Source organism: Grampus griseus (assembly GCF_964374135.1).
Source record: "Grampus griseus genome assembly, chromosome: 8".
NCBI classification, from domain to species: Eukaryota; Metazoa; Chordata; class Mammalia; order Artiodactyla; family Delphinidae; genus Grampus; species Grampus griseus.
In genome coordinates, this window is record NC_139002.1 from 100,476,763 (window position 1) to 100,504,728 (window position 27,966).

At 45.7% G+C, this 27,966-nt stretch overlaps 1 protein-coding gene across 1 annotated transcript in view; it reads right to left on the reverse strand.

The window, feature by feature from the left end:
* Positions 1-737: 737 nt before the first annotated feature.
* DDB1 (damage specific DNA binding protein 1) overlaps positions 738-27,966 on the reverse strand; it is a 31,283-nt gene continuing 4,054 nt past the window's right edge. Inside the window, exons 5-27 of the mRNA XM_082659966.1 lie at positions 26,282-26,396; positions 25,344-25,441; positions 24,429-24,587; positions 23,728-23,811; positions 23,001-23,117; positions 22,294-22,396; positions 18,918-18,993; positions 18,714-18,822; positions 15,449-15,627; positions 15,189-15,352; positions 15,003-15,110; positions 14,635-14,842; positions 13,742-13,837; positions 13,522-13,633; positions 11,876-11,999; positions 11,405-11,569; positions 10,587-10,681; positions 4,993-5,163; positions 4,566-4,675; positions 4,141-4,310; positions 3,843-3,945; positions 2,182-2,305; positions 738-1,591 (exon numbers count right to left, since the gene is read on the reverse strand). Of these exons, the coding sequence (XP_082516092.1) occupies positions 1,508-1,591; positions 2,182-2,305; positions 3,843-3,945; positions 4,141-4,310; positions 4,566-4,675; positions 4,993-5,163; positions 10,587-10,681; positions 11,405-11,569; positions 11,876-11,999; positions 13,522-13,633; positions 13,742-13,837; positions 14,635-14,842; positions 15,003-15,110; positions 15,189-15,352; positions 15,449-15,627; positions 18,714-18,822; positions 18,918-18,993; positions 22,294-22,396; positions 23,001-23,117; positions 23,728-23,811; positions 24,429-24,587; positions 25,344-25,441; positions 26,282-26,396 (2,874 nt within the window). The 3' untranslated portion in view covers positions 738-1,507. The remainder of the gene's footprint in view (positions 1,592-2,181; positions 2,306-3,842; positions 3,946-4,140; positions 4,311-4,565; positions 4,676-4,992; positions 5,164-10,586; positions 10,682-11,404; positions 11,570-11,875; positions 12,000-13,521; positions 13,634-13,741; positions 13,838-14,634; positions 14,843-15,002; positions 15,111-15,188; positions 15,353-15,448; positions 15,628-18,713; positions 18,823-18,917; positions 18,994-22,293; positions 22,397-23,000; positions 23,118-23,727; positions 23,812-24,428; positions 24,588-25,343; positions 25,442-26,281; positions 26,397-27,966) is intronic.

The window sequence follows — 27,966 nt, forward strand, 5'->3', positions numbered from 1 at the left end:
AAAACCACAGTTTGAACTTGAAACCACAATTTTCCTGACACTGTATCAAAGGCTGGTCTTAAAGGAGCCAGCCAATATGCCTGGGATCAACCCTGCTCCACTGTTGGGACAGAGCAGCCTTTATTCCCACTGGATCACTGGTGGAAATATGGGCCCAGACACTCTGACCCACTGAGCTGAAAGAAGACAGGCTCTGTGTGCTGGATAGAAGGGTGAACCCCAAATGTGCCCTTCTCCTGTATTTTCAAACCTAAGGCACCAAAGGTTTACTCAATTAAACCAGGAGAAATAAAATCAGAATCCAAAGCCCGTTGTGGCAACAGGAAGCTGGGCAGTGCGTGAGGAGCAGTGCCTGGGGGGCTAGTTGGCTGAATGTTCCATATACAACTGGCTGTAAAATGACGTAAGGAAAGGCAGGCCTAGCAACCCCCAGGCCCCGCACATTACTAGCACAGGCACCTGGGAATCAAACGATGACTACAGAGTCAAGGGCAACCAAAGACCACTGAATTTCAAAAACCTGACATCCACCATCCTTGGGATCCCACCAAGAGCGATCACCTGACAAAGGAGATGTACAGACGACAGTTCGCTACTTGAAAGGAGCGTTCCAGCAGCAAGGACAAGGGACTGCTGCAGTGGCTGTGAAGGAGGGAATGGAGCTTGCAGTAAACTGGGCACAGAGTGACTGGGATGCTGGAGAGCCGAGCAGGGGAAGAAAAGCAGAAACAAATGGATCCTTCTTAGACTCTACTTTATTAGGTAAAACTCAGAAACTAACCACCAATTCACGTCTCCCCACCTCCTTCCCTCTGAGGAAGGCAGTTCCCCAGAGACAAAAAGGCTGTGGCTTGGAGATCATCCACCATCTGCAGGTTTTCTACTCAAGCAGCCCACTGTCTGGTGGTCAGCCCTCCAGACCAAAGCTCTCAGAGGCAAGAGAAGAAAGCAAAGGAAGCTCTCATTTCAAAGACGACGAACCCCTCCCGCCCCTCCTCCCTACCCACAACCTCCCCACACCCCCAACCTAAATAAAAAGATAGTGAGGACAATGCATGAGTGTGGGACACACACACACACACACACACACACACACACACACACACACACACACACACACACACACACACACACACACACACACACACACACACACACACACACACACAGCTTCCTTTCAGCCAAAGAGCTGCAAAATTGCTCCCTGGAAGGAGGACAACTGGCTACACCAATCAAGGCTTGGTGGCCCAAGGTGATGGCTGGAATCATGTGAGACTGGTAAAAATCCAGGGAGAAAATATTTCACCTTCAGTCCTTTCCCAGGTCTCCAGCGAACTGGTTTTAGTTCTACAAAATCCCTGTTTCCACACAGGTAGGCCGTGGATTCTAGGGCAGCTGGCCTAGGGAAAGATTTCCCATAGCCAAGAGACAACAGCAGGGGAGGAGGAGGAGAGCAGGAGGGCAAAGCCTTCAGAGAGGGCCTGGGAAAGGGGATTCCTGCCCTCGGCTAATGGATCCGAGTTAACTCCTCCACAACCTTGATCAGGTCATCCGCAGTGGCTTCTCGCTTCATTCCACTGCCATCGTCAAACTGCAACGAGGAAGGGGCAGGAGGAGAGGCTGTGAAGGCTGAGAGGGTGCTCTCCCTCCCCTGAGGAAGGGGATGTCCACCACAAGGGAGGCGCCCCATTCTACCACTGTCATGGCAGGGACGAAGGACTCACAGTCGGAAGCCCACACCTCTCCTTGGGGGTTCAGGTCAGCAAGGTCTGTTGACAGCGAAGCTGCCCAGAGCCTGCCACCCAGTATATACTTCCCCAGAGGCACCATGTCCAGTGAGCAATGCCCCAAACCCAAGCGCCATGGAAACTTCTCTTCCCTACAGGATCCCGACCCTGCCCCCTTCCTACGGGTCTGCCAGAGATCCCAGACATGCCCAAATGTGCCCTCATTGCTAAAGTTACAGTGTTTGCTGCCTGACGGGGGAACCCACGAGCCTCAGCTTTATCTCCTTGCCCTTGGACCCCACCTTCCCACGTGGGTAGAAGAAAACTTGAAAAGGGCCGTTAGCACGTGGGGACCGAGGGAGGGGAGGCCCCGGAGTTCTGCCGGCCTCCTGGTATGCCCGGCCCTGCAAGGGACTTGAGAAACTGGCCCAGGGCTAAACCCTGAGCAGCTCACCTGCAGGTTTGCCACAACCTCCTGCATCTTGGGCCGGCTGATGTCCAGGAAGCTCTCAATCAAGTCCCCATCGATGAAGCCTGTGGCTGGTTCTGTCTTCCGTTCAGTATGAAAGGATCTCCAGGTGGACAGGTGAGTTAAGGAAAGTGCCAATTATCTGGAAATAAGTACCCTTACTATGAGTCACCCCCACCTCTGCACAAGACCACAATCTAAAACTATCACCAGGATAAACAGGAAACATTTTCAACTAAAAGTCACATGGCCTTTGGGACAGTGTTAGAATTTCAAAGACCTATAAGCTATTACCTCATCCAATGGTTCTTAACTGGAGTAATCGTCAAAATAACATTAAAAAAATACAGGGAATTCCCTGGTGGTCCAGTGGTTAGGACTCTGCACTTTCAATGCCAAGGGCGTGTGTTCGATCCCTGGTTGGGGAACTAAGATCCCGCAAGCCGTGCAGCGAGGCCAAAACAAATTTAAAAATAAAAAAATACAGATTAAAACAAAATACAGATATGACTCTTAGTTCAGAGCCTGGACGTGTATGGATGGTTCTTTTTTTTTTTTTACAAGTGCTCCATGTGAACTGGATGCTTGCCTGGGAAGAACCACTCTTTAAGTCTAGCCTTGACCTTCACAGATTAATAAACTGAGGCTCGGGACTTCCCTGGTGGCGCAGTGGTTAAGAATCCTCCTGCCAATGCAGGGGACATGGGTTCAAGCTCTGGTCCGGGAAGATCCCACATGCCGCAGAGCAACTACGCCCGTGCGCCACAACTACTGAGCCGGCGCTCTACAGTCCACAAGCCACAACTACTGAGCCTGCGAGCCACAACTACTGAAGCCCACGTGCCTAGAGCCCGTGCTCTGCAACGAGAAGCCACCGCAATGAGAAGCCCGCGCACCGCAACGAAGAGTAGCCCCCACTCACCACAACTAGAGAAAGCTCGTGCACAGCAACGAAGACCCAATGCAGCCAAAAATAAACAAACAAACAAACAGAGGCTCAGTAAGACAAGAGATGTGCCAAAAGTCCTGCGGGTTGTGGCAAAAACCAACCCATCAGCCTCCCTCCTCCCTCACGGACTCATAGCAGGAGCCCCTCACCCCTCGCCCCTCCCGCCTCCCACCCACCCCCCGCCTCCCTCGGGCTCCTTGTCTCTCTCCCATAATAAACAAACTTCCAGCAGTACTTGGATCCTAAGTGTCCCACGGGGGCTGATCCTTGGGCTTCTGGAGCTTGCACATTCTTTGCTTTTCCCCTCTTCCGTTAGCCTCTCTAGTGAGGGTCCTCAGACACTACCGCCTCCAACAAGATCTCTGAAAGGACGTTCTGAAGTTGTGATCTAAACTTACGTTTGACAAGCAACACCAGAAAGGCCAGAGGCAGACACATTTCAGGAACAAAAATGTACATTTTCAAGATGAACCAGTGAAGCTGGGTGATAAGTACATGGGGATTCAATACACTGTTCTCTCCACTACTGTGTGTTTGAAATTTTCCATAAGGTTTTTTAAAAGCCTGTTCCCCACGGGAACCTAGTCAAGACATTTCCTAAACGGACAGCAGTTTCCAGAGGCTGCTTAGGGTAATGTAGCTCTCTGCCTGGGTCAGGACGTGCTTCCTAGCAAGGGGGCACCTCTGGGAAGGATATAAGGAGTGTTCAATCTTGCCCACACTTTTGATGACTTTATTGAGTCGATTCTGCATGTCCAACAAGAGGTTGTACCAGCTCTCTGACAGTGAGGTCACCAGGCCTGAGGAAGCAAAGGGAACAGGGAGCTGCAGAGCGGGCACTGCCCACCAAGGGCAGACCAGGCAGCAGCACGAGGAAGGAAGAGCTGGCCACAGGCTCCTCCGCGAAACCCTGCTCTCCCTCGTCCCCCAAAACGGGAACGCTGCTCTCAGGAAGGAGGCCTGCACGGGGTGCGCCCCACAGAGGTCACCCTTACCAATCATGCCGTTGACCGTGCCGAAGAGCACCGAGCCCTGGGTAGGGGTGGAGGTCTCGCCCAGATTCTGCATGACCAGAGAGCCGTGGCAAAAGACGTTGACAAACTCGCCCAAGTGGAAGAGCCCAACCTCCTGGAGGTGCTGCCGCTCCTCGTCAGTGGTGGCAGCGCTGCAAGGCAATGCGAGAAACTCACTACCCAGACTTCTGTCCCCGCGACGGGGCCCCGACAAGGACTGCGTGCAGCGGACAGATTCCCCGGTGAGCCCACCCGCTCCACAGCAGAGGATCCAGCCTGAAGAGCTCATCTCTGTGGCCTGCCTGCCTCATGGAAACCCTAACCCTCTGTGAAGAGGAGCACCGGAGCCTGAGAGAGGACCCAGCGTCCTCATTCCCCACAGACCATACCCACAGCTGGTCACTCACCTATCCTTCTGACACACAAACAAGTTAAAGGCATTTTCAGCCCCCAGGAAATTGTCATCATCCAAGATTTCCACAGCACTCATCCAGTTGGGGTTAAAGTCTCGAGCAATCTTAAAAAAGACAAGGTACAAAAGGAAACACAATCAGCAGTTTGCATGGAAGCCATTGCTGAGACTTGGCCAAGAGCCTGCCCTGCCCCGTGTTTAACCACCACCCCTTCAGAGAGATTCTCCCCACAGTCTGGCCAACTCAGCCTAGAAATGGAGCCTACTCAGAGCTGTTGGCGGTTTCTAAGAACACTTAATGGATGCAGAATGTAGGCTCCAGGGACGACTTTTCTGCCCTCACTGGGCTTGATTATCCCTCACCACCAAGAAACACCCGCGGGGTCGCAGCTTAAGGGAGCAGTCTGTCCCCGCCCCACTACCTCTTCGAAGTTGCCCTCCATTGGCTTGTAGGCCAGCAGCAGCACCGAGCGCATCAGGTCGCCCACCAGGATGAAGTCGCCCTTGGTCTTCAGGTACAGGGCCATGATGTTGTTGTAGTGGTTGCACTCGGTGCGGAGCTCCTTCTCCGTCGTCCACTCGTAAAGCCGCACCTGGCACGGGCATTGCACTTCTGTCAACTCGAGGGGCCCGAACCCTCCTTAAGCCTCCATCTGCAGCATCATTTACCCAAGTGCAATGTGGGGTGTGGAGTGCTTTGGTGTGGAACTTGCATGAACGTTTTTAATTTCAGTATTATGTATTTATGAAAAATGAAAATAGAATGAGCCCATGAAACTAATAATACAAAGTTTTCCTTTATGTAAGAAAATGAGTCAGGGTAAAGAAAAACATTAAGTAAACATTAATGCAAGTAATACTATGCATGTGACAAAAGATGGTTTTGTGACTGAAGTTTGGTAACTGACCTACAGAAATCGCTCTGGAAAAAGAGGATCCATCTCCAATTTCCTGATCAGAAAGGAACAAGACCACCTCCCAACCAACTGCCTCTTCTAACCCCTTCTCAAAACTCATACATCCCTTGCACCTTTTGACGTGAACCCGATGAGCAAAGAAAATAGCATGGCAAAGTCCAACAGAAGCTAAAGGACTCTAAAGCACTGGAGTCTGTGGCCACCCCTCCACCCAAAGGGAAAAAAATACCCCTTTTTTCTTCTCCACTGCAGTGTTTCTTCAGTTACAACTACAGCTCCAAAAGAATGAAGATGCTTTAGAATCAGCAGATAGATGAACAGATACTCGGCACAGCCCAGCCCTGGCAGACCCTTCAGGGTCCAGGCAGCCCCACCCATGGCCTCTGCACATGCAGACACTCTGGACAGAATATATTAAGCCACGATTTCTCGAGATGTGTCCAAAGGACCCTAGCTCCACAGGTATGCACTCCAAGAGTCATTTGTAATAATTACAAGGGCTACCACACCTCCATCGGCAGGGTCAAGGGAGCCCAGAACACCCCAGACTGGGGTAAGCCCAGCCTGACTGGGCCTCCAGTCCTCCAAGAGTGGAGTAAAGTAGAGGCCAAGAGCTCCACACGCTCCTGGGAACACACCCCACACGCCCCTCTTCATACTCCCAGCCTCCCTTTCTGCCGTGGAGATAGTCAGGACCAAGGTCAGACACCACCAAAATCCAAGACTCCCACTCTCAACCCAACAGGTCCTAGATCCCCACTGTCCAATATGGTAGCCACTAGCCACATGGCTACAAATACCTGAAATGTGGCAAGCCCAAATTGAGATGTGCTTTAAGTGTAAACCACACACGAGATGTGGAAGTCTTGGTATGAAAAAAATGTAAAATTATCTCACTAATAATTTTTTATATTGATTACATGTTGAAATAATACTTTAGATGTACTGGGTTAAATAAAACACATTACTAAAATTAATTTCACCTACTTTGAACTTTTATTCATGTGGCTACTAGACAGTTTAAAATTACACATGGGGCTCCTGTATTTCTATTACACAGCAACGGACGTCTTATAATCTGACCCCTCCCAATTCCTGCATCTGTTCACTGTACCCTCTGGAATACATGGTCACTAGTCACAGGCAGCCTGCTCTCTAGCCGATCCCTTGTCAGTCTAACTGAAATGTGGATCTTTCAAAAGGGCTCTGTGGCCCTCTCAACTTGGCTATTCTCTCTCCCACTGTCCCTTGTACCACTGGGACTACAGGGAGGACAGCCTTCCATGCATCCTGCCTGCCTCCTAAACATGCCAGTTCTCAAGTTCACACCACCAGACAACTACCCCACTGTCACATCTCCACCCCCACGCCATCACTCTCTCCTAACATAACACCCCAGTAATTCTTGGTGACTTTAATATTCACAGAGAAGATCCTTCCAATACCCTGATCTCTGTCCTTTTCTGACCCCCCTCTTCCCCACGTATCTTGTCCATTCCTATGGTCACCCCTTAAGAGCCTGTCATTAAAAATAACTCCAGAATCTTTTGCCCCCAGTTTCACTGCTTCTCAGATGCCCAGAGTCCATCACCACAATCCTTGTCTTACGGATTCTCCACTCCCTTGCCCCTCTCTCCCTCGATCATGCTCACCCAACAAAAACAGACTTCGGTAAAATTAATTTTCAACTACAAGCTGAGGAAAAACCACCAACCAGCATGACTGGTCTCATTTTAAATTCATACCTCCTCCACTCTCCTCAAAACTCTAATACCATGGGCTTCCCTGGTGGTGCAGTGGTTAAGAATCCACCTGCGATTGCAGGGGACACAAGTTCAAGTCCTGGTCCGGGAAGATCCCACATGCTGTGGAGCAACTAAGCCCGTGTGCCACAACTGCTGAGCCTGAGCTCTAGAGCCCGCGAGCCACAACTACTGAAGCCCAGGCACCTAGAGCCCATGTTCCGCAACAAGAGAAGCCACCGCAATGAGAAGCCCACGCGCCGCAACGAAGAGTAGCCCTCGCTCGCCACAACTAGAGAAAGCCCACGCGTAGCAATGAAGACCCAAAACTAACTAACTAACTAAATAAAAACTCTAATACCTCCTCTTCCAGCCTTCCTCTCAGCTACTTCACAGAAGATGGACACAACCAAAGGAGGATTTCCACCTGCTTAAACCACCTGTGCATTAGAGCCCCTTAGCTACTCAACACATGGCTCCAGCAACTCTCCTTTAATGGACCATTGCCATCAGCTAGAAATGTGCAGCAGTATTTCCTAACTTAAAAAATTAAAAACTCTCCTGTGCTGACATTCCCCTGTAGCTAGCCCATTACTCTCTTCTTTATTGCAACTCCCGGGAAGGGTTTCCTGATCCTAGTTGTCCTCGCCTCCTCGCCCTGGTTGAACCCTCTCCAGTCAGGTTCCATCCCCACCACTCAACCAAAAGAGCTAAACCAATGGCCATTTCTCGATCCTTATGTTATCTGGCCCACCGACAGCACTTGCAGTTTATCACTTCCCTCCTGCTTCAAATACTTTCTTTCCATGGCTTCCAGAACACTTTTCTTGGTTCCTCTCCTACTTCACTAGGCACCTCCTCTCTGTTTGGCTGGATCTTCCTTCTCGTCCCAACTTTGAAAGGCTGGAGGGCCCCAGGGCTCAGTCTTCAGATCTCTCCTCTACCCACTCTCAGCAGGTAGGTGATCTCAGGTGATCTCCGCCACTCTCAGCTTTACATGCCACCTAGTAACTGCCACACTAGCATCTTCCATCTGCTTCTTGCTAGAACCCATACCTCTCTCATCCACCTACCTACCTGACATCTCCACTGAGATGACTACTGAAACTTAGCATTTTCAAAACCAAACCTCTGGTTTCCCCACTGCAACATAAGAAGAAATATACATTTCGTCTCTGCCCCCGGTTCCTGACAGAAAGCTCCTAAAACCTTTGTAATTTCCTAATAGGAATGTTTTACACAGAGCTCCTAAATCCTTTGGAATTTCCTAGGTGATAGGCGTCTTTCGTTCTAATGATGCAATTCTTGGTGGTTCCTGGATAGCTACAGGATGGGGGCTGGTCACCAGAAAGACCAAGCCATGAACAGAAGCTTGGAACTTTCAGCCCCACCCCCATCCTCCAGGGAAGAAAGAGGGGCTGGAGACTGATTTAATGATGGATCATGCCTACATACAGAAGCCTCTATAAAAATCTCTAAACTATGGGGTTCAGAGAGTTCTTAGGTTGGTGAATACAGCCACATACTGGGAGGGTAGTGCATTCCAACTCCACGAAGACAGAAGTTCCTGCCCGCAGGACCCTTTTGGACCTTGCCTTACGCACCTCTCCATCTGGCTATTAATTTGTATCCTTTATAAAATCCTTTGTAATATGCCACCAAATATAAGTAAACATTTCAAATTTTGTGAGCCCTTCCAACAAATTATCAAACCTAAGGGGGGTGGGGAATTTGGGGAACCCCTGACTTTGTACCAAGTCAGAAAGAAGTTTGGGGACCACTACTTGGGACTGGGGTTTGAAGTAAGGACAGTCTTGTGGGACTGAGCCCTTAAACCTGTGAGGTCTGACACTAACTCTGGGTGGCTAATGTCAGAATTCAATTAAATTATAGGACGCCTGGTTGGAAAACTGGTTGGTATAGGGATTAAAAACCCCATACATATGGTGTCAGAAGTGTTGTGAGTAAAGAACAGTTTTCCTTTCCCCTCCAAACCTGCTCCACTCACAATCTCCCCACATCAGTACAGAGCAACACCATCCTTGTTACTCAGGCCAAAACTCTTGGCCCTTTATTCCCTTCTCACGCCTCATCTTCAATCCATCACCAGAGCCCCTCAATACTAACATCTGCAGAATCTGACTACCCTTCACCTCCTCTATCAGCACCCTGCCCCCAGCAACCATCAACTGCTATCTGGATCATCACCAGAGCCTCCTAACTGATCTCACTGCCTCTATTCTTGGTCCCCTACGACCTTTCCCAGGATGCGCAATGAGCTTTTCGAAATATAACTACAGTCACGTCACTCATTCGCTCGAACCCTCTAGAGGTCTCCATCACCCTCAGAGTAAAACCCAAAGGCCTTACACACTCGGCCTATCAGGTTCCTCAAGTGCTGGCCCTCCGCTGCCTCTCGGACTCATCTCCCGTCACTCAGCAGCGCCCACCCGTGCAGAGTGCAGGCAGGCTGGCCCCGGACTCCTGGCGCTTGTCTTCTCCCAGACCGAGGCATGGCTTGCTCCCTCCCTTCCTTTAGGAACCTGCCCGAATGCCACTGTATAAACAAGACCCTCCTGACCACGTGACAAAACAGCGCCACCTCCCATGCTTGCTCTGGTACTCCCTCAGCTTTTTGTCCTGTTTTTATTTCTCACCATGTATTTCTCATCGTCCTGGGTACACATATGTATTCTATTTGCTCACTGGCCCCAGAAGGCTAGCTCTTTGTCCATTTCATCTACTGCTACATCCCAACTACCAAAACAGTGCCTGGTATGCTGCAAGTGTTCAGTTAATATTTCTTGAATGAATGTCGATTTAAAGTATTTAAATAATGTCTCTCTACTCTTGATCTTCTCAGAACCTTTAATATGGTAAGATGCACCGTGAAGCTTCTAAGAAGAGGATACAGGATACAGAAGTTCCCAAATGCATTTGACCATGAAACTCATTTTTTTTTGCAAGGGAGGAGGTGGGGTCATGCCGGAAGCGAAGTGGCATATTTCACAGGCCTAGTATTTCAGGGACGTACTCAGGATAATGAGGTTTGGCTCATTTTGTTCCACACAGATGAAATATTCTCACATCACGAGACATTCTAAGCGCAGGGACCATAGCTCTTACCCCTTCCTCAATTCCCGCAGCGCTTAGGATGATGTGATTGGGCTTCACATAACCGAATCTGCTGTCTGGTCCAACCCCAGCTCCCCATATTCCCAACCCCATCCTCCATACTCACTACTTTGTTATCCTTAAAATCGTGATACACGTGCAGCTTCAGGAAATACAAGGGAAACGTGTTCTGTGGACAATGGTGTGAGGCCTAAGGCATGACACCAGTGGGAGGGGCCTCACCGTGCTGTTGATGCTGGCTAACAACTTCCCGTTAAATTCCACCATAGAGTACACAGCCCCTTTCACCTCCTTTTCAGCCACAGTCTGTAGTTTTCCTAGGGGAAAAAAGATACTCTTAAGTCTCCTTTATGAGCCCATACTTTAACTAATCAAAAGAATCCCATGCTTCCCCTCTGGCTCTAATTCCTGCCCCCAAAACCACTCATCTGAAAGCAGGAAATACAGAGTCAGTACACACTGGGGTTAACCACCACTGGAAGTGTGAACCCCAAATGTGCAGTGATTCTACACAGCATTCAGGTTGTGCCTCCCACCCTGAGACTCCAGATCTCCCTCAAGATGGAGACCAAATTCCATCTCAGCCATCTATTCTGAGATTTCGGGGCTGACAGCTAGTCTTTAGAACCATCTTGAGTAGGGGAGATGGGAAAAGAGGTAGAAATGAACTCAAAGTGCTGACGCTGGGAAGAGGACCTTAAAGGCTGAGCAGCCAAGTGGGAAACACACCCTGGATTCCTACTAGGATTCCTAACTCGCGTTCTGGTCGGCATGTTCTCTTATTCATAGTTCACCTCTCCTCGTTTTTCCTTCCTTTCAAAGAGTGAAAAAGGAAGAAACACGTGCTAGATTTTATTTGTGCCTCTGCTCACATACTCCAAAACTCATTCAGATCATCAAGAGCTTAAGAGAAACATCATGAGTCTCACGTCACAGCAATTAACCCAAGTTCTTCTGCGTAACTGAGACTGAAACCTAGAAGAGTCTGCTTACATTCCCAGTTCCAAATCTCTCAAAAGCCGGAGACTGTGTCCGCTTACCATCTGAATACTGAAAGACCACAATACGACCCTGCTTGGGCTCCGCCTCTTCAGGGTACACCATGGCCGTGCCCACGATGAAGTACGTGTTGGGGTCTTTGCCCAACCTGCAGGAGACCAGGCTGAGGGCATACTCGTTCTGCAGGAACTGGTGGGCGTGGAGCACTAGAAGGGAGGAGAAGAGACGCGACTGGCTGACAACCCCCACGCAAGCACGCTTCTGTACTTGTGAGGCCCACAGCTCAGCTCGAAGTAGATCTGCCTCCTGCTATTCCTGTCTCCTCACCAACCTATTCTGACCTGAGGAGGCCCAGCACTCTGGACTCATGGCCAACTCAGAGGCCCCACCCCTTTCTGCTGCTCCTAGGATGGTCTGCCAGTGTCCATCAAATTCTGGAATACAGCAGAGCCCAGAAGAGCCTAGCTTAGGGAGGACGTAGGTACAAAATGACAGAAAGAGCTCATCTGCACCTTCAAAGGTGTGCTGGTCAATGATAAGGAGGTTATGCACCTCCACCTCTTCTCCAAAGGAGGTCTCGTGAGGGGCTGTGCTGCTGGAGAACAGCTTGCTGGAGCTGACGCTGCTGGACAGGGCCTGGGAACAGAGAGAACACACATCACCCCTCTCAAAAGCAGAACGGGTGCTGGGAACAACAGTGTGAGCATCAGGCAGGATCAGGGAACAGTGGCTGAGTCTGAACGAGGAAACCTTACGGCTGGCCGCTTGCATGGAGCCTAAAGAACAGAGGGCTTCAAGGAGGACTCAGGGACCAAGGCTAAGGATCCAAATTCCATATGGTATGGACACAGCATCCAAAACACCGCCAGAACGTAAGAGCATTAGAGAGCACTAAACAGTGATGCTACGACATCAAGAAAGCTAACGAGAAACTCAGGCGACCTAGTAAAGTGACAGGCTTCCACCTCTCTCAATGGGAGGAGCAGGAGAGCACTGCAAATAAAAAGAAAAATGTAAAGACCTTCTACTCTGGATTAAGGGAAGAAGCCATACCACAGATGTCTGCGAGCAAGGAAGGCAGAGAATACGTGGACTAAAACGATCAGCTAACATCTCCATTGGGTCTGTGATGTGCGGCTCCATATTGTCCCACTACTATCATTTTGCAGATGAGAAAACTGAAGTTGCCCAAGGTCACGCAGCTAGCAATAAACTTTGGAGTCAGTTCTGTCAGACTCCAAATGCCATGCTCTTACCTATTATACTGCACTGTTACCCATACCCTGCACAAAGCACCCAAACTGATGTTAAGAGAAAAGGAATTATTCATCAGGCAAGGCTACCAAGTAGCAAAATCACTGACAGCCACGCTTACTCAAAGTTCTTCTCAAGCCTCTAATGAGGGGGCCAAATCCAGCTCACTGCCTGTTTTTATGAAGTTTTATTGGGGATTTCCCTGGTGGCGCAGTGGTTAAGACTCCGTGCTCCCAATGCAGGGGGCCTGGGTTTGATCCCTGGTCAGGGAACTAGATCCTACACGCATGCCTCAACTAAGGAGCCGGTAAGCCGCAACCAAAGGAGCCCTCAAACTGCAACTAAGGGGCCTGCCTGCCACAACTAAGACCCAGGGCAACCAAATAAATAATTATTATTATTTTTTTAAATAAAGTTTTGGGACTTCCCTCGTGGCACAGTGGTTAAGAATCCGCCTGACAATGCAGGGGACACGGCTTTGATCCCTGGTCCGGGAAGATCCCACATGCCGCGGAACAACTAAGCCCGTGCGCCACAACTACTGAGCCTGCGCTCTAGAGCCTATGCTCCGCAACAAGAGAAGCCACCGCAATGAGAAGCCCGCGCACTGCAACGAAGAGTAGCCCCCGCTCACCTCAGCTAAAGAAAGCCCGTGCACAGCAGTGAAGACCCAATGCAGCCAAAAATAAACAAATTTTTTTTCTTAAATAAATAAATAATAAAGTTTTATTGGAACCCAGCTATGCCCACCTGTTGTCTATGGTTGCCTTTGTAATGGCAGACAGAGTTGAGTAGTTGTGACTGAGATCATATGACCTGCAAAGCCAGAACTATTTACTAGCTGAGCCTTTACAGAACAGTTTGCCCCGCTCTCACACCATCTTTCTTTGTCCACTGCCCTCACCTGGGTGCTGGCGCTGGGCCTCAGAGCAGTTGTGCCCCCACTCGTGTCCTGGACTTCAATACGGCTGGAGAGGACCCCGAAGCACTGGGACACCTCCTGGTAGCAGATCTTCCTGTAGAACAAGTACAGAGCAACAGGGCCCCCTCAGGAGAAGTCTGAGGTGCTCCACACCAACCCCCAGGGCACCCCTGCCCCCGCAGCTCCCCTACCCTGCCCTCACCTGGGAGATTCATAGAGGGGAACCGTACGAATATGCAGCTTCTGTATCTCGTCAATGGTGCCAATGGTGAGGGTGCTGTTGTTGGCCAGTGCCAGGCTGGAAAGAAGGTTCTGGGTTTAGAGTGAGTAGACCCAAGGAAGGAAAGGATTCTACGAGGCAACTCCACAAGGGGAAGGAAAACAAGGCAGAATTACACTAGCTTACCCCAGGGTAGTGGTTCTCAACTGACTCTATGCTAAATCACACCTGGGAAACATGCCTGGTCCCACCCCTGAGATTTTCCTATTTAATTGGTCTGGTTGGGCCTAGGCTGAGATTTTTAACAACTAACTATTTAATACTAAAGCATTCGAATATAGAACAGTGATGCTCAAACTATCAAACCATGCTGGCATCGGAATCAGCTGGGAGGCTTGTTAAACTAGACTGCTGGGTCCAACCCTGGAGTTTCTGATTCAGTGGATCCGTGGGTGAGGCCTGAGAATTTACGTTCCTAATGCGTTCCCAGGTAGTGCTGTGGCTATGAGGAGCCACACTTTGAGAATCGCTGCTCCAGGGGAATACATAAAGATCTCTGCATCAGGGGTTCTGAAACTTGACTAATCATTTGAATCGCCTACGAGGTTTTCTAAAAATATAGATTCAGATCTAGGGCTCAACCCTAGATCCACCAAATCAAACTCTAAGAAGGATTCAAAAATAATTCTGTACATTTAAAAAGGCTTCCAAGGTGTTTCTACTGCATAGCCGAGATTTGCAAACCTCTGCTCTATACTCCCATCTCAGCTGGTCACGGACTTTGTCATTAGGAAAAGGCTGGAGGGGAGGGTCTGAGGAAAAAAACACGATGTCCTCACTCCTGGCTCTCGCTGAGGAAAGAAAAAGAGGCTCACCTGTCAGGGTAGCCATCTGAGTTGAGGGGACACATGTAGTTCACCTCCTTGAGGTTGACATTGGAGAAGACCAATTTGTGGTTGCTGCTGTAGATGACAGTGGGGCGGTCAGAGCAAGCAAAGACGTTGGTGGTAGAAAGAGAACGGAAAGTCCTCAATACGGTGGGCTGGGTGCCCAGAGTCACCTTCTTACGGTCGCTCAACAGGCCTACAGAAAGAACGGCATCCAGAGAAAAAAGGAAAGAAACGAAACAGGACACACAGCTGGACTGTGAAGCTTCAAAAGCAGCACCCTGAGGCTAAGAACTCTGCCAACTCCAATACTCCAGATTTTCCGAAGAGCCCCTCACTCGAGGTGCTAGTCTCACCTGTCTCAATGTTGAGCCCGAAGTAGAAAAGCGCCCCATCTCCCAAGGCACAAAGGAGGTAGTGGCTACTCTCAAAGGTGGTCATCAGGATAGAACGAGGAATGATCTCTGTGGGAAAGAGGTACATTAAGTTCTTGTTCCAAATTCTGATTCTGATCCCAACCCAGGTCCTTAAAAGAAACACACCTCCACCCAGCATCTCTTTGTGCAGTAGCTCAAAAGAGGGCAGCTTCGCGATTCGGGCTGAGATGTCTGTCCAGAGACCAATAGCACAAAGAGGGGACATTCCACTGCTGTCCCCTAAAGGGGTGATGTCCAAGCAGGCCACTTCGTGTTCCATCTCTGTGTGGCTGAACAAGGAAGAATACGTCAGAGGAAGGAATCCAAGGATCAAAGAAGCCCCAGAGAACAGGGAGGGCAAAAAGAGCAGACAGATAAACACACACCTGATCTGTCGGAGCTCCTGAGGATGGATCTGCAGGTAGTAGAGGGCCCTTCCCACGGCTACTACTACCTGGCTGCTATTGCAGGAGGCCACACTGATGTTCTTGCCCTGAGGCTCCTTCCACTCACTGACGAGAGCTTTGGGGTCTTGAGAGACCAACCTCACAGATGCTGAAGTGATCTAGAGAAAGAAGAGCAATGTCTCCAAGCCCCTGCAGGGATCTAAACAGGGGTGAGAAGGTGGTAAATGCTGCCCTGGTGCAACCCTAAGAATAAGCTCCTCTGCCACATAGATATATTTTTCCAAAGTTCTGCAATGATTAATTACATGAAGATGTCATTTTTAGCTGAAGCCCTGAAGAAGACTGGCTTCAAGCAGCTTACAGCTTACATACCTACAGGCAGAAAAAGAGAAGGCCTGTTTCACTCTGAGTAAGGCTTGGGTAACACAACCTATGGAAAGGTATCGATGGAGTAAATAAGACCTGCAACTACAAGTCTAGTTGTTTTTCTCAACCCAAGAATCAGGTCTCTAAAATATCCAAGTTCTGGGAATTCCCCGGCGGCCCAGTGGTTAGGGCTCCACGCTTTCACTGCCGAGGGCGCAGGTTCAATCCCTGTTCAGGGAACTAAGATCCTGCAAGCCACGCGGCACAGCCAAAAAATAAATAAATAAATAAAATAAAATATCCAAAATATACAAGTTCTTTACTATGTATGAATACATTTTATACATTTATTTCATCATTGAAATAAAACAAAAAGCAGGCTGATAACACTATTATGTATCAATACACCTTACTTATCAAAATTGAGTTTCTACTTAAAGAGGAAAGCCCTTTAGAATTATAAACACTATGGGGGATGCAGAAACACTACAAGCTGTTATTCATACTAATGAACTACAATGGGATTACATAATATTTCAAAGGGTTATTAGCCTTTCCATTTGGTAAAGAAGCCCATCATTGTAGAGAACAAACGTATGGACACCAAGGGGGGAAAGTGGTGGGGGGTGGGTGGTGGTGGGATGAACTGGGAGATCTGGGTTGACATATATACAATAATATGTATAAAATAGATAACTAATAAGAACCTGCTGTATAAAAAAATAAATAAAATAAAATTCAAAAAAAAAGACATCACTATAAAGTTAAAAACAAGCCTCAAAAAAAAAAAGTATATGAGAAGGCACATTTAGAGGGTTAGAAAGAAAGTTAGAAAAGAGGGAAGTGGACAGCTCAGGAAGGACACATCTCAAGAAAGAGGCAGCAGCTACTGGAATGTGCGCCCAATTTAGTAGGAGGGGTCATATCAGGCAGCCTGCAGTGAAGATAGGAGAAGGAAGAGAGCCAGTGTAGACAGACTTTTTTGATTCCAGAATCTAGATGAAGACGGAGATAGGGCAATAGCTGGAGGGAAGTTCTGGGGTCTAGAAGGTATTTTTTTAAGGCCAGCAAGGTTTACGTGTAATTCAAAGCTAGAGGAGCCAAAGGGGGAGGGGTGGTTGTCTTCAAGCCCCGGTGCAGGGTCTAGAGGACCAAGGACAGGGTGTGATGCCGAGCCGAGGCTGCAGGATCACAGCTCTGAGAAAGGAAAGGCTCTAGTTTGGGAGAGATCAGAAAGCAGAACTCTGGTTTCATACACAGAAAATGTGGTCCTTTTGATGGCTGAACAAAGGTGTTTCAGAAGCTTCAATGGGGAAGACTAAAGATTTTACTAAAAAACCTAATATTGCCCTTGAGAAAAAAGAGAAGAAATCCATCATTAGTAATAATTGGGCTGGTATAAAATAGGAAATCAGCTTTTGAAGGGTCTGGTCTAGTGTAAATTACAAAACCAGGGCAGCAGCATAATTCTGAAAATCAAAAAAAAAAAAACAGGAAAGCCCTTTAACAAGAGATATGTGAGCTGGGGCCAGTATTCAGGCCACCAGTTAGAAAACACTGACAAAGCGATGAGTCAGTAACTGGGCACTCCCCACATTTGTTCAACAAACTGACAGAAGCTTCCCTCTGGTTTTTACCAAACCCACCACTGCCTGTTGCCTAAAAGGAAGACCAAGAGGATAAAAAGATAAAGACAGTTCAATAGTCCTCAGGCCCTCAAGTGCTATACCTGCCACAGGCAAATCACTGACTCTGCTCAGTGTGGAGAACGGCTCAAAAGGTGAGGAGGGTGTGCAAAAAACCAAGAGCATCACGGTCACTCCAAACTTAAAAAGACTGCCAGGCGTTGAGAGGTGCGAAGAAATCAGGCTCTCACAGCTAACAAAAGTGCCAAAAGGCTATATGCCCCCCATATCACAGAAAGATTTAAGATAAGGATCTGAACAGAGTTAGAACTCTGGTTATAATAATTAGCGCCCTGAAAGTGCTCCCAAAAGTCATATATGGATGGTAGCCTACGACTGGTTTTTTTCCTTTGTGCTTTTCAGTATTCTCCAAATAAGTATATACTACTATTATAACACGGGGGAAAAGTGTGTCTCAGAAGACAGGATATAATTAGTGTGAAAACAATATCCCCCTGCCCACCCTCAAAAAATATATATATAATGATCCCATCCATAAAAGAAAATGTGAATAAACACAATATACAGTCATCCCTCAGTATCTGCAGGGGACTGGTTCCAGAATCCCCCAGCCGATACCAAAATCCGCAGATGCTCAATCAAGTCCCTTATATAAAACGGAACAATAATTGCTTATAAACTACTCACATCCTTAAGTGTATTTTAAATCATCTCTAGATTATAATACCTAATATAATGTAAATGCTATGTAAATAACTGTAAATACAGTGTAAATGATACGTAAATAGCTGCTGGTGCACAGCAAATTCAAGTTTTGCTTTTTGAACTTTCTGAAGTTTTTTTCCCCCATTTTTTTTTTCCAGCCATGCCACTTGGCTTACAGGATCTTAGTTCCCTAACCAGGGATGGAAGTGAAAATGCCAAGTCCTAACCACTGGACCACCAGGGAATTCCCATCCCAAATATTTCTGATCCAAACCCACAGATACAAAGGGCCGACCGTATATACATTTGCAAAGAAAAATTAAAGCTAAAAGGAACAACTCCAAAGTTAAGAGTTAATTAAACTGCTCTCAGTAGTGGGTGATCAGGTAATTCCAGTTTTTTCCCTAGCCTTTTTACATTACTTTTAGAGCCATAAAAACTGACTTCCAAAAATCCGGTAGTGCTCTGTACTGCACTCTAGGTCAAATTCAAGTGTAAACGAGGCCCGCCCTTTTCTCCGTTACTACCTGGATGAGTTGTTGATGAGCCACATTGCCACAGAAGAAAGTTTGCTGATCGTCCACAAAACCCATCAGTTCAGTTTCTTCCACTTCCTCTCCGTTTAACATGAGAACTCTGCAGCAGAATGGAAGGCCAGGGTCAGCCAGACCAGCTGCCCCACCTTGCAACCTTCACATGAGCACCTGGAGCTGGCACCAGACTCATCTTACCTTGTCTGGCCCACAAAAGAGAGCACCAAAGTGTCATCAGTCTCCCGATTAGGATCAGACCGCAGGGGCCATAAGCCTGGAACAAAGATCAAAGATTAAGAGGCACAGCACAGACCAACACTCCGCTCCCACAATCTAAGGAAGGAGCAGCCTAACCCCACGGGAAGAGCAAGAAATTTGGTGTCAGTCCTGAGATAAAATACCCACTCTGTTCCTCCCTAGCTTTAAGACTCTGAAGAAGTTAGATATTTTTAAAGCTGTTTGAGCCTGATATTTTTCGGTTTTTCATTTGATTTTGGATGGGATAATTCATCTCCATGACTCAAAGTCAAAATTTGTTTTTTATTTTTTAATTTTTTTAAAATTTATTTTATTTTTGGCTGTGTTGGGTCTTCGTTGCTGCACATGGGCTTTCTCTAGTTGTGTCGAGCCGGGGCTACTCTTTGTTGCGGTGCACGGGCTTCTCACTGCAGTGGCTTCTCTTGTTGCGGAGCTTGGACTCTAGGCGCAGGGGCTTCAGTAGTTGTGGCACATGGGCTCAGTAGTTGTGGCTCGCGGGCTCTACAGTGCAGGCTCAGTAGCTATGGTACATGGGTTTAGTTGCTCCACAGCATGTGGGATCTTCCCAGACCAGGGCTCGAACCTGTGTCCCCTGTATTGGCAGGCAGATTCTTAACGACTGAACCACCAGGGAAGTCCCAAAATTTATTTTTTAAATGTTTAACACAGAAGTCTCACCCCTATACCTCTCCTTCCAACCTAGCCCCCAAATAAGTAAACAATAGTAGTTTATCCTTCCAATTCTTTTTAATTTAGGAAAATAGGTAAACACTGTGTTGCAAGCCAATATACAATGGCCTATCACAAACTGTCTGCACCTTGTTTTTTCATCTAATATATGCCTGGGCCTTTATCATAACAGAATAGTTTCTTGTTTTTGACATCTGCACAGTATTTAATTGTATGGATGTAACAGTTTATTAGTTAGTTCCCACTGATGGACCCTTTTTCAGTATATTGCCACAATATACAACGCCACAATGAGTAATCTTGTATTTATGTCACTTTATACATATAAAGGTCTATGGGCTAGATGCCCAGAATTGGGCTTGCGGGGCAAATCACTAGATGCAGTTGTAGTTTCCGCAGACATTTTCAGTGAGCACGCTCATTTTCTCACAGCCTCACCAACACAATGTGTTGTCAAACTTCAACTTTGGCATCTGGTAAAGTATAGTATCACTATTTTGTTTTGATTTGCACTTATTATAAGTTAGGCTTGTTACCTGTCTATCCATGTACTTTGCTAATTTGGGGGCAGGAAATTTCGTGGTCTTTCTAGAAATTTTTTATGAATTAAGAGAGATTAGGCCTTTGCCTATAAGATAAACTACAAACGTTTTTATCCAATTTGCCATTTCTTCTAACTTAGCTTGCAGTGTTTTGTTTTTGCCATGCAGAAGTGTTTTATTTTTATGCTGATAGTTTATTAATCTTTCTTTTTGGCTTCTGTACTTTTGAGTCATTGTTTGACTATCCTCACTCCAAAATTAGAAAAGAATTCACCACCTTTTTCTTTTAGTTTTTGTATGGCTTCATATTTTTATATTAAGTCTTTGATCCATTTAGATTCTAGCAAGGTATACACTGAGCAGTATGGATCCACACTTATCTTTTCCCAAATGACTCCAGTTATCCCAACACCATTTATTCAAAAGAATTATCTTTACCTCACTGACCTGAGATACCACCACTATTGTACACTGAAGTCCCACATACAGTTGTGTTTATTTCGGGACATTTGAGTCTGCCCATGGGACTCTTGCCTATTCGTGCACCAAAACCAAACTTTTAATTTCTAAGGTTTAATAGTACGTTTTTATATCTGGTAACTAGGCCCGTCTCATTGCTCTTTAAGTTTTCCTAGCTTTTCTTTTTTTTTTTTTTTTTTTTGCGGTACGCGGGCCTCTCTCTGTTGTGGCCTCTCCCGTTGCGGAGCAGACTCTCAACCACTGTGCCACCAGGGAAGCCCTTCCTAGCTTTTCTTGCTGCTTCTGTTTCCCATTTGGTCTTTGACTTGCCCAGGTCAAAGAAAAAAAACCTATTGATATTTTTATTGAAATACATTAAATATAAAAATCAGAGAGAAAGAGCTTTATAATGTTAACTTATAAGACCTTGGCATGTCTTTTTCATTTGATCAATCTATCCTTTTAATCCTTTAAGAGTATCTTAAAGTTTTCCTTACATAGATTTTGCACAATTCTTGTTAAACTTATTCCTTGGTATTTTATCTTTTTATTCCTATTGTAAATTGTCTCTTTCCCTCTACTATACCTTCTAATTGTGTTTTTACATGAAAACTACTGATTTCAGAACATTAATTTTATATCCTACCTTAATGAATTCTTACTGCCTGTTAGCTTTTCAGTTGATTCTCTTGAGTTTTGTAGTTTTATGATCTCTTCCTAATTCATAAACCTCTATTTTTTTATTAATATGTTCTCATCCTCTTACTTTTTTATATTCTGAATTATTTTTTTTTTAAGATGTGCCTCCTATATACTACTTTGAATTAATTTTTGCCTTATGATCCAATCTGATCATCTTTTTCTTATAACAGGTGAGTTTAGCCCATTTGTTTACTGGTACCAGATATCTGATATATGAGTTACTCATACAGATGTTTGATATCAGTTCTGTCATATTATTTTAGGTTATGTTTACTGTTTGTATATTATAAAAGTCTTTCACTATGTAGTTTTTCTTTGATCTTTTCGACTATTATGTTCTCTTGGAATTTACAAAGATCTGTACTTTTGTTCTAGAAGTTACCTTTACATGTACATCTTTCTATGAAATTCTCAGTCTCCTCTCTCTTTACGGATTCTATCAGTTCCCTTATATAAACAACATTAAATTTCACTTGTAATCTTTCTTCCACCATTCCTCTACTCCATTATCCAAGTTTTTTTTTTTTTTTTTGCGGTACGCGGGTCTCTCACTGTTGTGGCCTCTCCCGTTGCGGAGCACAGGGTCCGGACGCGCAGGCTCAGCAGCCATGGCTCACGGGCCCAGCCGCTCTGCGGCATGTGGGATCCTCCCGGACCGGGGCACGAACCCACGTCCCCTGCATCGGCAGGCGGACTCTCAACCACTGCGCCACCAGGGAAGCCCCATAATCCAATTTTGGTCAATATTCTCTTTAAGTTTACTTTGGAACTTTTCAATATATTTAAGCTTCTACCGCTTATTTGGCACTATGAATTTTTTTACTCTTCATTTGATCTGCTCCCCCCGGAAGTGTCTTCATGACATGTAATGAGGCCAAAGTCACTCAAGTAAGATCTGCATCCTATGTCCACCAAAAGGATACCTTTGATGCCTGGCAAGTCAATGCTGGCATGCTCGTGGATTCCAATTCCATTCCGGATGATCCGCAAAGAGCCTTCCTTGAAAGCCCCAGAGCAAGTGACCAGCTGCAAGTAGAGAAAAGGTTTCTAAATAACCCGCTCCAGACTGAGGCAACTAGACTGATGCTCACAAAGTAAACAAGCTATACCTAAAACCAAGGACCCTTTGTTGTGGAGCTAGGTTTGAGGATGCAGACTTAGCAGAGGTTGATCTCCAAAGTCTCTCAAATTTATCAAGCAGACAGGATATCCTAGTCCAAGAAGCAAAAGGTTCCTACCACTATTCCTAGCAAGCTTGTTTCCACCCTGGGAACCTAGTTTACTGGAAAGAGCACAGGATCTGAAGGCAGACACACCTGCCATTTAGTAGTTATGTAACCTTGGACAAGTTGCTTAATCCTCCTCAGCCTTAAGTTTCCTCACTTCTGAAATGGCCAAGAATCCCTATCTAACACAGTGCTTGTGTGATTATAGATAATGTATGTAGACTGCCTGGCAGACCAAGATAGGCACTCAATAAATGGTAGTTATCCTCACATCATTGGAAATTAGTGAGTGAGGCTCTTAAAAGTTATCTGCAGTGCACACTCCCCATTCTAGCTAAGCAGACCCAGGAGGACACCGTTTGAGTGGGCATACCAACTATCCCTTTCCAGGATGACCCCCTTACCTGTCCCTGCCCCTGCCTCTCCAGGTCCACCACACACATGTCCACAATGGGTCCTAAATTGGTAAAGGTTTCCATGGCCACTACATAGGAGCCTTGTTCATTGCTGTCAACATTGAGCTGAAAAAGAAAGAACAATGCTAGGCCTAGAATGCTCCAGACCCACCCTAAAGAGAGAGTTATCATCCAAAAGAAACTCAACCCTACTAGATCTTCTCATGCTCTAAGAAGATCTTATGCTCTTACGGATGCTTCTTATGCTCTACTGGATGCTTCTAGAAGGGAACTGCTAAGGAACATGGTTATCCTAGAGGTGACCCACTAACCAGCCAGGGATTTCTAACCTGGCATCCCATGGATGGATTTCAGAGGAACAGCTGGAAATTAATGTAAAATGTTTGCATGCATTCTTCTGCAGAGAAGGTTCAAATTCTCATATTCTAGAGGGGATCAAATACATTAGACTATGACCTATTTGAAGGTAGAAGCTAGCTCTTGTTCATCATTGCACCCACAGTACCTAGCACCTTGCCCGGCACATTTGTTGAATGAACATTTAGGACAAACAGCTAGTCAGGGTAGGATGCTAAATCAACCAAGTAGAAAGGTGGATAGCAGGCATATGGATGAACTGAAGAAACTCTGAGAGGTACTAAACACAGAAAGAACTTAATGAAGAAGCAGTGAAGACTGCAAGAAAGAAGCCAGAAAGAAGAAAATGTCTTCTCACCTTCACAAGCTGGGAGTCACCAAGGCGAGACCCGACAAACACAACACCGTTATCAAGGTATGTCAAGCACTCAGCAATAGAGGTCTAAAAGAAAATCAAGGGCATGAAAGACATGAGAATGGACTTCACGTGGGATCCAGACACCGTCCTACCCACCTCTCAGACATGTGCTGAGAAAAATCACACCTGCCGTCACGATTCCCAAAACAATTCTCCATTTCAAATCCCCAGGTCACACTCAACGATCATTCCTAAATCTCTGAAGTTTGTGACTCTTCATTTATCACATCCCTATAGTCAGAAAAATCAACGATTTGTCTTGCAGGTGCCTGCTCCAAATGATCACTTTAATCCCAACAGCTCCAGTCTCCTCAAAATAGCTAGAGACCTCTAAAATTGCTGCATTGTTCTTAACAATACTTTTGTAGAACGTCCTCCCATAACTGAGTATCAGCCTTAGATTAACCTTTAATTCTACAGTGTATCCTTTTTGTTTCTCTTTTTTTTTTAATACTTGAGGTAGTACCCCACTGCCTGTGAGATTCTCTAGAATCTACTCATTCAAAAACCAACTTCCACAGCAGGACTGAGCATTTGTTGTTGGGTGTTAAGTAATATAATTCCCAGGTGCAGTTTGGGACCACACATCTGGGGTCACGAGGCACCTAGGAGAAATGTAGAAGAGTAGGGACAGGGCCTACCTCCCCAAGGAGTTCCACTCGGAGATCCTTGAGGGTAACGGTGCCATCCATCTGTTCCTCCTTCTCCAAAAGCAGCATGAAGAGCCGTCCTTCCATGTCTCCCAGCAGATAGCGGGAGCCATTGGGGTCCACGCGATTGTGACACACAATTGTGCTTTGCTGCCAAGAGGGAAGACACAGTCATTAGAGATAAAGCATCCTCCACAACCAGAGAATAAAGCCTAGCAGACCATTCCCTTTACCAAACCCAGCCACTTCATGAGCAAGGAATCCACTCAGCTCACATTACATGTGTGATCAAAAATGAGAACGTTTTATTTATTATTATTTATTTTTTTGAGGACGTTTTATTTTGAAGACAATGTTCTGAGGAGCTCAACATACTTTAAATGTTTACTCACATATTATTTTACTGGAAAACAAATACATAAAAGAGAAGCAGCTGTAAGTACTGACTGGACTATGCATGCTACCACAGATTTTGTTATTTATCCTCAAAAAAAAAAATAAAATTAAGCTTTTAAGCTTTCATTTCTATGACTTGAAATTTGAAGGTGAAATTTTTTGTGACTAATTTTTTAAGTCTATATATAGTATTCACTATATTATTTTACCTGATTTGAGCTCTAAGAACATTAACATTCATTAGAATTCCTGAAATTTTTCCTTTCTTCAAATTGCCCCAGTGAATGGAAAGGATAAACCAAATTTTGATTATTTCTCTCCCTTAGTTAGCAAGCAAGCTCTTTGAAAGCAACACCAAGTCAATCTCTTTGTATTCCCAATGACCAACACAACATCTTATATACATAGTGAATAATGTGACATACCTCTGAATCCCCTTCTGACAAATGGTGGGGAAAAGAAGCGGGGGAACAAACAGAAAGAAGAAAAAGGGAAAAGAATGCTGCTCACCTTAATGATGGGAGGGGCAATCGCCAGATATTTGTCACCGTTGTGATAGGTGATTGATTCCTGTCCAATGATGATGGCGCCTCCAAAAGGCTCTGGGACTGCAGGAGAAAGAGTAGCATTAAAATGCTCAGCATTTGGGACCTGCCAAACCCTGAGGCAGCAAGGGCACTGATCCAGTTATCTCTGAGGCAAACTTGAAGACAATCATTTTTTAGACATCAAAGTCCATGGACTATGATAAGCTTTTTCTGAGATTACTGTCTTAGAAATTGTAGGCTGCCCACTCTGTACTCCTGGTCGTACTTTTATTGCCACTCTTTCGGAGTTTCTGAGATTTTTTTCCTTGTTCCTTAGCTTCATTTCCCCCATTATCAGGGCTACCATATAGAAGAGCCCATTTGCACTTAAGAGTTTTAAAACTTCTCTACTAGGTGAAACACACAACAGTGCTGGGGGAAGAATATAGGATAAAGAGCAAAGATGACTGGATTCCAGCCTACGCTTTGTCAGTGAGGCACAGGCATGGGCAAGTCCCTCAGCCTTGTTTCCTCATCTATGAAATAAAGGAGCCAGATAAAATAAGCTCTATTGGTCCCCTTCAGTTTTTTTTAATTTTTGCCCAACAATAAAATAATGAGACTAACTTCCATATGCCACTCTGCAAATCAATCTCATTGTTTTAGTTAACCCCACCACCCCAAATAAAGGAAAGTTATACTTTTGGGGGAAGGGTAAAAAACAAGACAATCCCAAAGACAAAAATGCAAAAAACAAACGGAAGGACATTTACAGATAGGAGACATAAGGGAGGGCTGAACAATGCATGTGCTCAACAGCACTGGAGTGCTGAGATGAAGGGCAGAGAAGGTGAGGAAGGAGCGATAGGGAACTGGCCCAGAAGTGGGGCAGAGGCAAATTTCCTAAATCCCCCAACAAACCTGCAATCACCATGGAAGCTTCAGCTTCTACGTTTTCCTGTTTCCAAGGGCCCTTATTGAACTCCTTCTCTCGAAGAGACACCTCATAGGTTTTTACGTGCCGCCCCTGAGGGTCCTAGGTGAGCAAAGGTAGAACCATTAGTCCCTACGAAGGGTGCCCTGGGCTGGAGAGGGGCCCTGAAAGGAACAGCATCTGACACTCCTGTCACGCCAGCCTTCCCAACCTTATCCATCAGCATGCTAACGGCCACCAGCTGAGCTTCTGATAGTCTGGGTAGACTGTGACTGAGGCTAACTGTTTCTAACAACTGAACCAACAAAGAGATATTTAAAACTTAGAAAAATGAACTTGTCACGCTGTACTAACCACTACAGAGATATAATGTACATATGTGTACATTTGTGAATGTACATGTACGTATATAAGATATATATATATATATATATATATATATACATATTCTCTGGTCCTTATCTTCAAGGAACTTATAAAATATCTAAAGAGAAAAAACACATTGAGAAGTGAAACACATGTCACAAATTTTTTAAATTTGTTTGTTACAAATGAGAACCTACTGTATAGCACAGGGAACTCTACTCAATGCTCTGTGGTGACATAAATGGGAAGGAAATCCAAAAAAGAGAGGATATATGTACACGTATAGCTGATTCACTGTGCCATACAGTAGAAACTAACACAACATTGTAAAGCAACTATACTCCAACAAAAATTTTTTTTTTAATAAAATAAAAATCAATTACAGTCTAAAACAAAGCTCCGTTTGATACAATTCTCAGATGCATTCTGATAGGGTGACGGTAAAGAACAGAGCGTGCTGCTCCTCTAAAGTTAGTCGAAACCTCCAATCCTGACATTGTCAACACCATCTTCCCCTCCTTGTTTTGAATCATGACTCACTTCAGACCTGGAGCTATCAAAGACACCTTTAAGAGACTAAAAGAGCTGGCATGGGGCCAGTGGAGGGTGGCCTCATCAAAGGCCAGACCAAGCTCTAAGAAGTTATGGAAGGAATCCGACAGTGTGTTCAGGCCAGGGCCCACATCTTCATCATTGTTACAGCTCCTGAAGCACTCTGCATGACTACCTTTCACATGGATTTTCCTTTTTTTTTTTTTTTTTTTTTAAATTTTGGCCATACCACGTGGCTTGACGGATCTCAGTTCCCCTACCAGGGATTGAACCCGGGCCACAGCAGTGAAAGCACTGAATCCTAACCACTAGACCACCAAGGAGCTCCCTCACGTGTTATTTTTCAAATTGACCTTTGGGCACAAAACAGGAGAAAAAATCATTTTTAGTTGATGAAAAGATTTTCCCATCAATGATTAGGGGTAAGACTCAACTTCACCATAAATTCAAGCTGGGGTTTGGATTTGGGCCTCTGAGACACACATATGGAAATGAAGCTCATTCACAACCCACAGCCCTGAGGCTGCAGAGTCAGCCTTGAATAACCAACATCAATGTTTTAATGACCTGATATTTACAAAACTGAAGAAGTGAGAGAGATTCCAAGTTATTATTTCAGACCTGATATTTAATGTATTGTAAATAAGATTAAACAAAATCTCCTAAGCTGGTTTCAACCTATTCAAATGAACTTTATATCAACCAGCCTCAAAACTACAGCACTTACTGTGACACTGAGAAATATACAAAAATA